The following is a 13785-nucleotide window of genomic DNA, read 5'->3' as shown; positions in this document are numbered from 1 at the left end:
AGACAATTAGGAATAATGATTCCTCAAGATCCAGCTATACCACTCCTAGGCATATATCCAAAAGATGCTCAAGTACACAACAAGGACAATTGCTCAACCATGTTTGTAGCAGCTTTATTCGTAATAGCCAGAACCTGGAAACAATCTAGATGTCGCTCAGTTGAAGAATGGATACAGAAATTGTGGTACTTTTACACAATGGAATACTACTCAGCAATTAAAAACGAGGAAATCATGAAATTTGCAGGCAAATGGTGGGACCTAGAAAAGATTATCCTGAGTGAGGTATCCCAAAAGCAGAAAGACACCATAGTATATACTCATTTATCTAGACCTGTAAGATAGGATAAACATACTGAAATCTATACACCTAAAGAAGATAAACAAGAAAGAGGACCCAGGGTAAAATGATTCTCACTTAGAAAGACAAATGGGATGGACATTGGATGGAGGAGAAAACAAGTAACAGGACAGGAGCCTACCACAGAGGGCCTCTGAAAGACTCTACCTAGCAGTGTATCAAAGCAGATATTAAGACTCATAACCAAACCTTCAACAGAGTGCAGGGAATCATATGCAATAAAAGGGAGTTAGTAAGACCTGGGGAGTACAGGAGCTCCACAAGGACCAAATATATCAGGGCACAGGGTTGTTTTATGAGACTGTTTCTCCAGCCAGGGACCATGTGTGGAAACAACCTAGAACCCCTGCTTGGATATAGCCCATGGTAGCTCAGTATCCAAGTGGGTTTCCCTAGTAGGGGGAACAGAAACTATTTCTGACATGAACTCAATGGCTGGCTCTTTGACCCCGCCTCCCCCAAGGGAGGAGCAGCCTTGCTAGGCCACAGAAGAGGACATTGCAGCCAGTCCTGAAGAGACCTGATAAGCTTGGTCAGATGGAAGGGGAGGAGGTCCTCCCCTATCAGTGGACTTGGAAAGGGGCAGGGAGGAGATGAGGGAGGGCTGGTGGGATTGGGAGGGAATGAGCGATGGGGCTATAGCTGGGATACAAAGTAAATAATCTGTGATTAATATAAAAAAAATAAAAATTATTATAAAAAATAAAAATAAAACATTGAATCATTCACTTGTCACCTATAAGAAAAGGCATTCACTGTCCATTTGAATGATCCATTTATGTTAGATCTTAAATGATAATTTCACAACTTTTGGAAGTGGGAATTATATCCAAATTTACCTCCCCTATTCACAATAGCTATTATTACCAAGTCTTCAAAAATGGTACATTCTCCTAAGTAGAAATTACTCCCAGTAATTGTGGATTAAAAAAAACTGCCAAATCAAAATCAAGGAAGAGTTCTGTAGACTTTGAAGGACTGACTCAAAGTGTATGTCCCTCAAGAGGCTTGCCATCTGCAAATCTAACACTGAGGACACCTCTCCAGACTGTCCTTCAGTTTCCAATGCATGTTTCCCTGGTATACACGCATGACTTTACATTAGAAACACCAGCTTTGTGGGTTTTTTTTAACCACACTAATTCGAACACTTCTAGATCATATAGGTCATTTGTGATCTGAAACAGGTTATCCAACTCACGTTATTATGACAAGGAAGAAACCAACTTGGCTTCTGAACTAAGGTCAAAGACAACTCCAGCAAAACCTAGAGTGAAGTCACGATACAGGAACATCTCCAGATCCTCTCCACGCCACAGATGTATTCTAACCTCTGCCTCTATTCTCATCATTAGCCAAGCTAACGTCTATATTTTAGGTCTCAATGGGATGTCACATCCAAGAAATCTTTAGTTAACTCATAGATCACATAACATCCCTGATAATGTCTTCCAACCGAACCCTGAATTTATTCTGGCAAAGTATTGCCACACTCTCACTGTAATAAATTGCTTAATAAATAAGTATATTCCAATAGCCCTTAATTTTGAGAGGGCAATGAGCAAGCCTGTTTTCCCAACGGTTAAGCCCAGCAGATACCAAATAAGAAAGTAGACCACAAAGGGACACTCGGGGTTGAAAGAATTGGCAAGGGGGTAGAATGAGCTTTCATTCCTCTGATATTATCAAGCTGATCCAGAACATGACATTTCAGAGCCTCAATTCAACATTTCAGGGTTCAGGAACTCTTAAAACACGACTACTTTGGCTGGACAGTAATCCTTGCCACCTGATAAGGAGATCTTGCAGGACCTGTGCCTCAATCTTAGAGTGACAGGAAGGGACTCAATGGCAGCTCCATCTTGAGTGGAGAATGGGAGGAAGAGCATATTGGTGAGAGTCCTCATCCAGAAATGGGTCAGCCTTTTATTTATTTTATTTTAGTAAATAGCATTCTTTTTAGACAAGATTTGGATAAAATTCTTCTCTAGATATGCAAGCATTTTGTGTGGATCTCTTTACAGAATAGAACTGGGCTGGAAAGACAAAGTCCTGCTATCGGGAAACTTTTATCTTCTGAGGAGACTTTCCTTCAAAGTGAATCCTTTGTATTTCACTCAACCACTTCCCCACAGAGCTGACCTCTGGTATGTGCTCTCTGATGCTGCATAAGGCCTGACCTCTGCCTAATATTTTCCTACATTCATTACACTCATAGAGCTTCTCCCCTGAGTGGATTCTCTGGTGCTGGCCGAGTGCTGAGCTTTGATGAAAGGACTTTTCACATTCATTACCCTCATAAGGCTTCTCACCAGTGTGGATTTTGTGATGTTCCATAAGAACAGAACTTCTAAAAGCTTTACCACATTCAGTACAATCATAGTCTTTGTCTCCACCGTGAATCTTCTTGTGCCGGATGAGAGCAGCACTCTGGCAGAAGGCTTTCCCACATTCATCACCATCATAAGGTTTCTCTCCAGTATGAGTTCTCCTAGGCCTAATGAACTCTGAGCTGCCTATGAAAGCTTTTTCACAGTCACAACACTTATAGGGTTTTTCACCACTGTGAATTCTCTGATGTCTAACAAGGTCTGTTTTCAACCAAAGGCTTTTCCACATTCTTTACATCCATAAGGTCTCTCTCCAGTATGGCTTCTCTGATGTCTAATCAGCTTTGACCTGTGGCAAAAAGCTTTCCACAGTCCACGCACTCATATAGGAGTTTCTACTTTGTGAGTTCTGGGCCACATAGCACCATGTGAGTTTAGACTGAGAATTCATTCCTTCACTTTCATTACACTTAAAGATATTCTGTTCTGTAGGGATTTTCTCGTCAAAAGCTGCCAAGTTGAAATAGCTTTCCTGGGAAGAAAGCTCACTCATTTTGTTGTTTGAATCATCCCTTCCTCTTTGCTTCTCATTGTTGTCCAGATATACCATGGTTTCTTCAACTAGCTGTACTGGAGACGTTTCCCTAGGAAGTCTTCTTGGAGATACTGTGGCCACTGACACAATACATTCAAAAATTTCTTGCTTTGCTGTCAATACTTTGTCAGTCACCATCTTGCGATCTAAAAATGTCAATAGGATGTGTCGTTTTTTTCATGTTATAAAATGAAAAGCAAATAAACCAAAGGAAAAGGGTAGGTAAGTGCTGGGTCTTGCAGACATGGTTTGATTCTCTTGCAGAGGACCCCAGTCAGTTCTCAGCACCCATAAATTGGCTCACAACCATCCCTAACTCTAGTTCCAAGAGATTCAACACCCTCCTCTGGCCTCTGTGAAACCAGACATGCAGGTAGTGCATACATACATGCAGGCAAATACTCATACAGTTTTCAGAAAAACAAACAAACAAACAAAACAAAACAGGGATTGACATACAGTGACAGGGTGCGTGCAAACCTGAGGCCCTGGGTTTGATCTCCAGGATTTGGGGAAGGGATATGGGAGGGAAAAATGACAATTAGCTTATAGAAGAACTCAGAATAAAATGGACAAAGAACATAAGTCAGTATTGGAGACATTGAATACTCAACAAGAAAACAATACTTAGAGTGACAAACAGTTACTATCAGCCATAAGCCAGAAAGGGAAGAGACAATTCTAGATTAGGTAATATGAGAGAGGAGAACAGGTGAGGTGATACAGAATAACGAGGAATAAGATCTCTTCAGAGCTGTAGATCGGCAGGACATCTAACAAAGTAGAAGAGCACATGATACCAAAAAATGTCTGGGGGTAAGTATTAAAGAAAGGGAGGTGGGCAGGAAACAGAAGAGCAAGGAAGCATTTGCAAAATCTGGCAGGTTCCTAATAAGGCAAATAAACATAAGCAATAGAGGAAGACAAAGCATTTACACAGAAATACTCTGGGTTCCTTATTTGTTCTGGGTAAGCTAAGAGTATTAGTAATTCACCTCACAAGCATAAATGGCCAAAGAAAATGTATGCCAACAACCACCTACAGGGATCAAATCCAGCTATCACATAGCATGTCCTTTCACTTCTAAGTATTTACTATCTCAAAACAGTGACGACTAGAGACAGTTAATATAAATTGGATTATTTTAAGGGTAAAATCTGAACTGCTATTTTTATTCCTTGAAAAATCTTCTAAAAAAATATGCATTTTACAAATCAGGAAACTGGAGCTTTTAAGGGTTTGGGGGAGCTATAGGATTACTACTTGGTGGACAAGATTAGAGATGGCTAATTTCAGATTTTAAGGTCTTTCCCCAAGTTACCTGTCTTTTTAGAAGCAAAGCTGTAAGTCGCAACTGAGGCCAAAAAATAATAATAATAAAATTTTAAATTCACTTTAATTCATCTTTGAAAAAGTGCTGCTTTTCCATGAAAATAAGTATTTCTGATATTCCAGTTTCACAACACCTTGAAAACAATAAAGCATTATGGTGAATGGCTGGCAGGAGCTGAGAACAAGTCGGCTTCCTTTATTAGCATTCCTTATGCAAAGTTAGACATAGCAAATATAAGATCTGAACAATGAAATTCGTACTGTACTTGGATTTCAGAAAGTTAAATCATTAGTTATGTCGACCTCTTATTCCAGGTGGTCCTTCTCTTTGAAAGTTATAGAAAAAGGCTAAGTAGTGACACACATCTTAAATCCCAGCATTCAGGAGATAAAGACAGGCAGATAGAAATTTGAGTTTGAGGCCAGCCTTGTCTAGTAGTGAGTTCCAGGCTAGCCAAATTTGCTGCCTGCAAAGTTGCTGCCTCTGCTTCTTGCGTTTGTGTGAGCACTTGTTTTTGTCTATACTCTCATAATCAACATCATGATACAATGCTGCAGAATGTGCCCTAACCAGATATGAGCCAATGACGTAACATAGCCTTAAACCTCTAAGTGAATGAGCTAATAAACCACTTTTTTCCTTTTTAATGTTAATTTGGGTATCTCATTATACTGACTAAAAACTAATACAAACATTTAGCTATTATTATCTATTAGTATATAGTTCCCTGTAAGGCAAGGGATATGATAAGATCCTTTTTTAAGATGCATTTAATGGGCCTCCTACTCAATACACAGGGTATTCAGGAGGCAGTATCAGAGTAGGTAAGTGGAGGAAGGAGGGCCCCAGGAGATATGATTGCTTTGGTGACCTGACAAAGCCTAAGGTCAGGCCCTCAGGCTTCTGACCTCTTATTCCTAATTCTATCAAAACACAATGAACAGGTCTACCTCCTTGGGTGGACTCAGTAAACAAGCTCCTATAACTATGCACTATAACCATAAATAAGAATGAGTGATGTAAATTACATAGACTTGACTGAACCAGTCATTCTCTTAATTGAGTTAAACTTCATGAGAGGGTAATGAGTTTGCTTGGTAAAAATGAGATCAGAAGCTTAGTTAGAGATAACAGGCTAATACATCTCATGTGGCTACTGTCCATATAGATGGATGTTGCCACTAAGTTAAAGTCCTTTTGGTTCTAATTCTTGGCACCTGTGATACTTTCCATTTATTGCCTCTTTGTTTCAAATTTATCATTGTCCTATCTATGATACTGGCATCAGGCTAGCACATGGATTTATCTGTTGAGGGAGTTGGAAGGAGAGTGGAGGAGACTTTTCAGTTCATTCTGTACCCGACAACACCCAACAAATTTCAGAGAAACTATCCTCCTTGGCAGCTTCCCCGCAAATGTCACACTAAGTCAAATTTCCTGGTGCGCTTCTGGCACCCTAAAGGTGGCCTCTCCTGAATCTAGCCAGCTGAGGGTTTCAGAGAACATCTCTACCTCCATCGGTGACTGTACCCTCTCTAACAGGTCAGGATCTCAGGCCTAGCAGGAGCAGATGAACACGGCACCCTCCTGCATATGTGTTCTTCTGAGAACTTTCTAACTTGGCCCTGTACGTTCTAGAGTCTGGCTTTTAGTCACACTCCGTAGTGGCTAGTGCCTGCTGCTTTTCTTCTCTTTCAGACCATCTCCTTATGTAATCCTGGCTGTCCTAGAACAGGTAACCCTCCTACCTCTCAGCCTTTCAGGTTGGCATTGGTATTATAGGTGTGTGCCGCAGCATCTGGCTTGCAGCTGACAAATTTTAATATCGTTTTCCCTTTTCCAAACTATTGTGAGACTTTAGTTACCGACACAGTATTCTTGTCCCTCTTAGAAACTGTCTTGTTAGTGTAACAAAAATACTTTAAAAAAACAGTATTACTCTTGGAATATGGTATTAAAAAATCATATAAAAGACTTTTATTCTTAATCCAAGTTAAAAATTATATTGAAATTTCAGAGTCTAGGCTGAGCCAATTGAAGACTATTTCAAGCCAACAAGACTTTCCACAATACTTGGTGACAGTGCTGGTGATAGTCATTAACAAAGTAAGCCTTGGCACATTTGATAGTCCTTACCTCCATCCTTAACCTTAAACGGTAGGGTTGCTCTTCTCTCTCATGAAAAACCTGGGGCTCCTGGGGTTCACTCCTGCAATAGTTCTCCAAGGACTGCAGTGGGCTACTGAGAGACTTCGGTGTGCCCATGACTGTCATTTCTGTGCAGACTATTTCTTGGCTGTGAGCTGTGTCCTAGAGTAACAAGTACTGTGCCTGGGGATATACAGGAGAAAAACGCTACAGTAATGGGGCAAGACAGAAGACCCAGAAAACTGTCAAGATGACCAGAGGAAAAAAAAAAAAAAACAAAAAACAAACAAACAAAAAAAAAAACAGCACTACAGCCCCCCATGACTTGAATTAATGGAGGGAAACGGATTAAGTTCCCTGAGAGCTGAGTCAGTGCTCACAAATGGCTTCTCGACTAACCACAATAGGTAAAAACAAACAGAAATCCTTACATCTCACCTGCTGCTTGGGTTCACCAAACTCTCTCTCCAGCTCCTCTGGCAGAGTCACAGACTCCTCTCCGTTTCCTGGCTCTTGCATCCAGGCCTACAGCTCCACAGGCAGGATGGCCACAAACTGCTCCAGCACCAGCAGCCCCAGGATCTGCTCCTTGGAGGGCTCCTCTGGCCTCAGCCACTGATGGCAAAGCTTCTGCAGTTGGTTCAGAGCCTCCCGAGGTCCAGTGAAATCAGAGTAGCCAAACTGTCTGAACTGCTGGTGGAAAACCTCCTGGCTCTGGAGGTTTCCCAAAAGACCAGAGTCCTGCCTCCAAACATCATTGTCTTCTTCCACCTTCACAAAGTTAAGTCTACTCTGTCCTCTTGGAGCATGACAGGCCAAGGCTATGGCCTCTCTGAACATCCTGGGCAGGACAATGGAAAAGGCTACCTAGCTGAGGCCGAGAGGAGGTGGACCCAAAGCCCCTGATTGGACACATTACACAGGGAAAGCATGTGCTCAGAATGTAAATATGTGTTTATTAAGAACAGCCACTCGGGTATATACTACTGTAGAAAAAAAGCTAACCTGGTGCCTGTGTAGAAAACTGACTAAAAGGCCACTTCCGCACAAATGATAATCTGTAGCTTGTTCAAGACTGTTTTCAGGATATGAGACAAAATTTGAGTACAGCTAAAATTATGTGACCTTGAGTAGGAACGTTAGGGATAGCATTAGGGATAACAGAATAGTAAGAACAATCATGGTTTTGTCCATTCTCCAAATGAGACTTCTGAGGATCATAAGCTGGCCAAAGGCACACAGCTAGTGAACAACACAGCTGGACTTTGCAAGCAAAGTATTTAGCCCTACTATGCCATGGAGTCACCCATAAGACAGGAACTCAAAGTGTAACACTTGCTACGGGCCAAGCAGTTTACAAGAGCTAATTTGTTAGGAGTTGGTCTGATGATATATATTCTACTGCTAATTACTGGCCCCCAAGATCTGGTTGCCGCCCATGCAAGTACATCCTCACATACAAGGTCTTTGTTGAGTAAACTTTGCTCTATCTAATTTCAAGTTAATTGGTTAATAAAGACACTGAAGCCTGTAACTGGCAGAAGATAAGTAGGTGGAGCTAAGGTTTCTGGGCTTGGGGTCAGAGAGGGACCATGAGGCTGGGAAGAGAGAAAGGAGAAGTAGGAGAGGAAGTGGGAAGGAAATTGACAAGGGGCAGTATGGACCGTGAGAACGTGGGCCATGAAGGCTGGCCTGATGGAACAGAAACAGCACTGGTAGGAAAAGTTATGGCAAGTAACATGGGGTATGTAAGCTCAGAAACAGTGAAAGAGCTTAGAGGGTTGATACCTGCATATTTATGGTTCCTTAAAACTTTTATAATTCTAAAATGGTCTCTGACTCCCATGATTTGGGAACTAGCTGGGGTAGAGGAGTCCTCTACAGTCTAATATGCATTTCACAATACTATTTTTTGGGGGTTCAACAATACCACTGTGCAGTAAATATCATCCCCATGTTTTACAGGTGAAGAAGCCACGCATTTTTAATTTTTCCAAAGTCACCAAACTGGTCAAAATGTGAACCTGACTCTCTATTACTAACTGTTTTTATTCCAGAATGTGTTGCCCAGACTATTCTTAGTTGTTCTTACAAATTATGAATAATAGCAGAAATGTTAGGATGGGAGTCATGGGAAATGTGCGTGTATGCACAAAAACAGAATGAGCATTCCTGGCTGTAAGTCACAGCAGCGAAGAGTCAAGGATTCCCTTCATTATTTCACAAATACTTTACTATGTGCTATTTAGACTGCTGAACAGAAGTCTCGTATTAAAAGTTCTCTTCCAAAGGAATTTTAATTCACGTTGGGAAAGACAAGTAAACAGTATGATAAATCAAAAGAAGTTAAACACAAGGAAAAGACTAATTTCTAAGACCAGAGAGGTGGGCCAGAAAAGCCAGGGCAAGCTGCCTGCAAGATAAATCTCAGGAGTCTGATCTGAGTGACAGAAATGGCTATGAAAAGACACAGCTCACTGAAGAAACTGAAGGTGGTTGAAGGATAGCAGACTAATGGTGTCACCCCCAGTCATAGCTCAATTATCAGCCATGAAGGATGGACCCTATTACAGATTGTCAGAATCCCCAGGAATATGGGTTTTGGCAAATGCCCCAAGCACTTCTATGCACCCAGGTTTACAAGTATGCCAGACCCTGGAACACTAATGGACAGTAGGAGAACACACCTGTAGCTGAACAGCCAAGCCATCCATGGTTTGAGTGGTGGAACCCTGAGCCCACAAGCATGGCTGGAAGGTCTGTCCCTATACAGAGTAGAGTACAGAAGAGGTGGAGCCACAGCCATGCAGGTGTGAGGCCATAATGGGCAAAGATACAGAAACTGAGCAGGATTTAGAGATCCACTTATAAGGATTCAGAAGACAGAGGAGTCAAGGCCAGATGTAGTGTTTCAAACCTGTAATCCCAACATTTACTGAGCCGAGGCAAGAAGCCTGTCTGTGAATTCTAGGTAGCTGCGGCTATATAGTGAGTTCTAATCCATACACAAAGAGCCTGTCTCTAAAGAAAGAACAAATGAGCCGGTCACAATGGTGCATATCCATAATCCCAGGCAGAAGCTGGCAGATCTATGTGAGTTCGAGGCCAGCCTGGTCTACAAAGGGAGCCTAACACAGCCAAAGCTACAAAGAGAAACACTGTCTCAAAAAAAAAAAAAAAAAAAAAAAAGGACAGGGCTGGAAAGATAGCTCAGAGGTTAAGAGCACAAGCTGCTCTTCCAGAGTTCCTGAGTTCAATTCCCAGCAACCATATGGTGGCTCACAAACCATCTGAAATGAGATCCGGTGCCCTCTTCTGGCGTGCAGGTGTACATGCAGGCATGTACATGCACATACATGCATGCACGTATATTCCAAATAAATTAAAACACAAAGAGGGAAACAAAGAAGTGACATATGCCAAGCTGTCAGATGTGTTTGTGGTGTCACAGCATCTGCTAAGGCTGTACACTGGCATGTGTGTTCTTCACTTAGTGACCATGACTCTGTTACATCTCTAGCTTTTCAATGCCAGTATTTGCGATAGTACTCATTTTTTTTTAACTTCTAAGATTTATTCTTAATTATATATGTGGGTGTGTCTCTATATGGGCTGTGCTCAGGCGTGCAGTACCTACAGAGGCTAGAAAAGGATGCTGAATTCCCTGGAGCTGGAGTTACAGGCAGTTGGAAGCCAGTCAGCATGGATGCTAGAAGCCAAACTAGGGTCTTCTGCCAAGAGCAGCGAAAGCCCTGAGCTGCCTCACCAGCCCTTACTCAAATTTTGTTACAAATACTATTCCTTGGCAACATATTCCCCAGGTAGATGCGGCTGAGGGAACTTTATAATCATAAGATTTTGTTTCTGTTCGTCCAGTTCCTTCCCTCCAGTGTCCTCCATAAAACCAGTCCTAGCATTTACTCTTATTGTCCCTCTCCATGTCCCCCAAGACCTCAGCACCTCACTTTCAGCTAATATCCATCACTAGAACGCCCATCTGGTCCCCAGACCTGATTACCCACAATCGCTCAATCTCATCATGAATTCTCTTGAATCTTTCAAAAGGACTTCAGTCGCAGCTCAGGGTAACCACCTCACCATCCTTGCCTGCTTAAACCTATGCTCAGGAGTCAGGAATATCCATCTGGCTGTGGGGTCAGCAACCGACACAGCTAACAGTCTTCCCTAGGCTCTCCCTTCTATTCAAATTAGGCCCTACTGGTTTTATTTCCTGTCTCTAGAGTCCATACTTCCTCTTCCCGCCATGACCCCAGAAGTATCCCATGTGTCAAACCACACAACTTACCACCTGGCTTGCCCATACTCACTCAGCCCCCATCTCCAGCACTCAGTCTTTTAGACCACAGTATCTATCTATCTATCTATCTATCTATCTATCTATCGATCTATCTGACACTCACAGCAGTGTTTACTGATCAGAGATGGTAATGTGCTATCAAGACTGTTATTGAGAGGCTGGATGGATGGCTCAGGGGTTAAGAGCACTGGTTGCTCTTCACGAGAACCTGGGATAGACTCCAGGACACACATGGCAGCTGATGGCACTCTGTAACTTGAGTTCCAGAGGATGCAACACCCCCTTCTGGCTTCCAAGGGCACTGCAAACATGTGGTACACAGAACATGGACATAAATTGAAAAAATTAACGAATATTAAAAAAAAGAGACTCTAATGGGCCAGTCTGACTTTCCACGGTGCACTGCTCACTAGCTAGCAATCGATTCTGACTTTCAGCTGGGTGGATCATTACCAGGAAGGCCATCCATGTTCCCTCCATGTGCTTCTGGCTAGTTTTCAAAAAAATAAAAACCTCTCAGGATGAAGTCCTCTTTCTGTACTCACCTCATTGACCTGGGATGTGTTCTAGCTTAATCAACCACTCCTAAATCAGATCCCAGGAACCACGTCTGAAACACAGTCCACAAACGATCCTGGGATGTCTCGACGCCAAGAACCCTGACTTAGTCAAGAAGCAATGCGAGACAAGGTTAAAGAGAAGTGCATTTCCCTCAAAACACTTCTCTTTTTGTCAAAAAAAAAATTCTCTACTGGGGTGGGAAGGGTGGACTAGAGGTGATTCAGCGGTTAAGCACACTTCCTGCTCTTCTAGAGGACCCAGGTTCGGTTCCCGCACCCTGCCTCACAAACACCTGTGACTCTAGTTCCCAGGACATGTTCGAACGCACATGGTGCACATGAACTCACACCGGCTCACACACAAAATGAAATACATAAACTAATACTCACACATTGACGGGACTACTGGTCTTATCCATGACTACACAGCCAGCCACACTGTTCTGGCCCACCAATGAACCCAGTGCATCACATGACACTGTATGTCATACAGAAAATTATTTCACTAGACATGAATATGCACATGTACACATATATATGTGTGCCTATGTATATGACTGTCATTACAGATCTATATGTGTGGATATATGAATGTCATTGTAATCAGAAAAGGAGAATTTCAAAGAAAACCTGGTCAATACTGTCAGGTACCTAATACAGACTGAAAAACATTTCCACGGCATTTAGCAGATTCAGGTAAGTGATCTAGCTCACAAGAAGCACCAGTGCCACAATCAGGCAATCCTACTCAGTCAGTCAGGTATTCCTGGTGAGATTCTGGGATTCCAGTCCCTCTCCTGGAAAGAGCTGACACCGCAACAGTGAGGTGCTGTAGAAGCTAGCGCTGCATGGCATGTTAAGCATACCTTTTTATTCCGATGCTTCCTCAGCACCTCTCAGGGCTAGCCAGCTCCCACAGCGGTAAGCAACTCAGGGTGGGCATCCCTTTCACTGGAAACCAACAGACCCAGAATCCTCTCCTCCCATGTTCTCCGTAAGGCTCTCATCCTCAAGACCATCACTTTTCCTATTCTAATCTCTTCAAGGTCAGCACCAAACAAGCATGGAAATCCCCATCTCCTGGGAGTGCACTGAAGTGATTCAAACAAGCAAATGCTAAATGTTCTTGTGCACTCACACCGCTTCACCTCTTCCTTCTTAGAGCAATCACAGCCAAGGTTCTTACCATTTCCCTCTTGCCCTTTCTGCCCTCTGACCCTGAAGCTTTCCTCTCAAGGCATGTTCCACCTCTTGAGAAATGCAGGAACAACCTAACTTTCCAACCCCAGTTTTGTCCTCACCACACCTGAAGAATTATAAAGACCGTATTTCAAAAACTGTCCCAGTAAGATATTCAAGGCAAGAGGCAACTTCCATTTCACAAGGAATGGATTGCAGAACAGCCATCGCTGTGGGAAATCTAGCACAAGGACATTCACTAAAAGCAAGTCCAGGCGTGATCTCCCATCTCTCGCAGAAGGTAAGTCTAGAGAGAGGCATTTCAGTGTTATTGCAGGACAGCGCTCCCAGCTCTTAGGATACGAGTCTGAGGAAGCAACCTTGTCTGACTCCGATCAGAAAACCTGGATTTAGGTCTCACCCAGCAGATGGTGAAGGAGAGCAGAGGTGAGAGACACTGAGCTTGGGTGCAAGCCGAACCCCACCTCTAGAAGGTAACTCTAGCCATCTACCACTCTAACCAACAGGACACTTCTGGTTGAGGCAGGCTGTTACTGTGAATGCAACTGCACTGAAATGTAATGTGTCTGAACGTTGCAGCCTGCTCATTTAGTAATCAACAGTCCACTGGGCCTTTACAGTGCATCCCAGCATGGACAACACATCTTGAATGCCTCAGTTCACTTCGCAGCATGCGAGAGCGTAAGTTCAATTGTTTACAATTGTTTAAAGAGAAGCAGCACATGGGAGTTGTCTCAGCTCAGGTAGCTTGGAAGGTAATCTGGACTGTTGTTGGTTTTGTTGATTTGTTGATTTGGTTTCCTTTTTTTTTTTAGAGCCAGCAGGGGCTCATATTTCGAGCTGGCCTGTAACAGTTTGATCTTCCTGCCTCCAGCACCTGAGTGCTGGAATTACAGGTCTGACTCCAGGGTCCACACTGTTGGAGGACTCCTCTGCTGG

The 13785-nt window shown here is 42.8% G+C and overlaps 2 protein-coding genes across 2 annotated transcripts in view; one reads left to right on the top strand and one right to left on the bottom strand.

Annotated features, from left to right (window-relative positions):
• Znf397 (zinc finger protein 397) overlaps positions 1-13785 on the top strand; it is a 47171-nt gene that overhangs the window by 16167 nt on the left and 17219 nt on the right. The gene's annotated exons all lie outside the window — the stretch shown is intronic.
• Positions 2025-3427, bottom strand: Zscan30 (zinc finger and SCAN domain containing 30). Its single transcript, XM_060377603.1, is given in 5 exon segments — positions 2025-2554; positions 2557-2964; positions 2967-3053; positions 3056-3082; positions 3085-3427. Coding segments are annotated over 5 exon segments (942 nt in total). The 5' UTR covers positions 3425-3427; the 3' UTR covers positions 2025-2474.

Source organism: Meriones unguiculatus, chromosome 2 (assembly GCF_030254825.1).
Source record: "Meriones unguiculatus strain TT.TT164.6M chromosome 2, Bangor_MerUng_6.1, whole genome shotgun sequence".
Taxonomy (NCBI): Eukaryota; Metazoa; Chordata; class Mammalia; order Rodentia; family Muridae; genus Meriones; species Meriones unguiculatus.
This window is presented reverse-complemented; position numbering and strand designations above follow the sequence as displayed.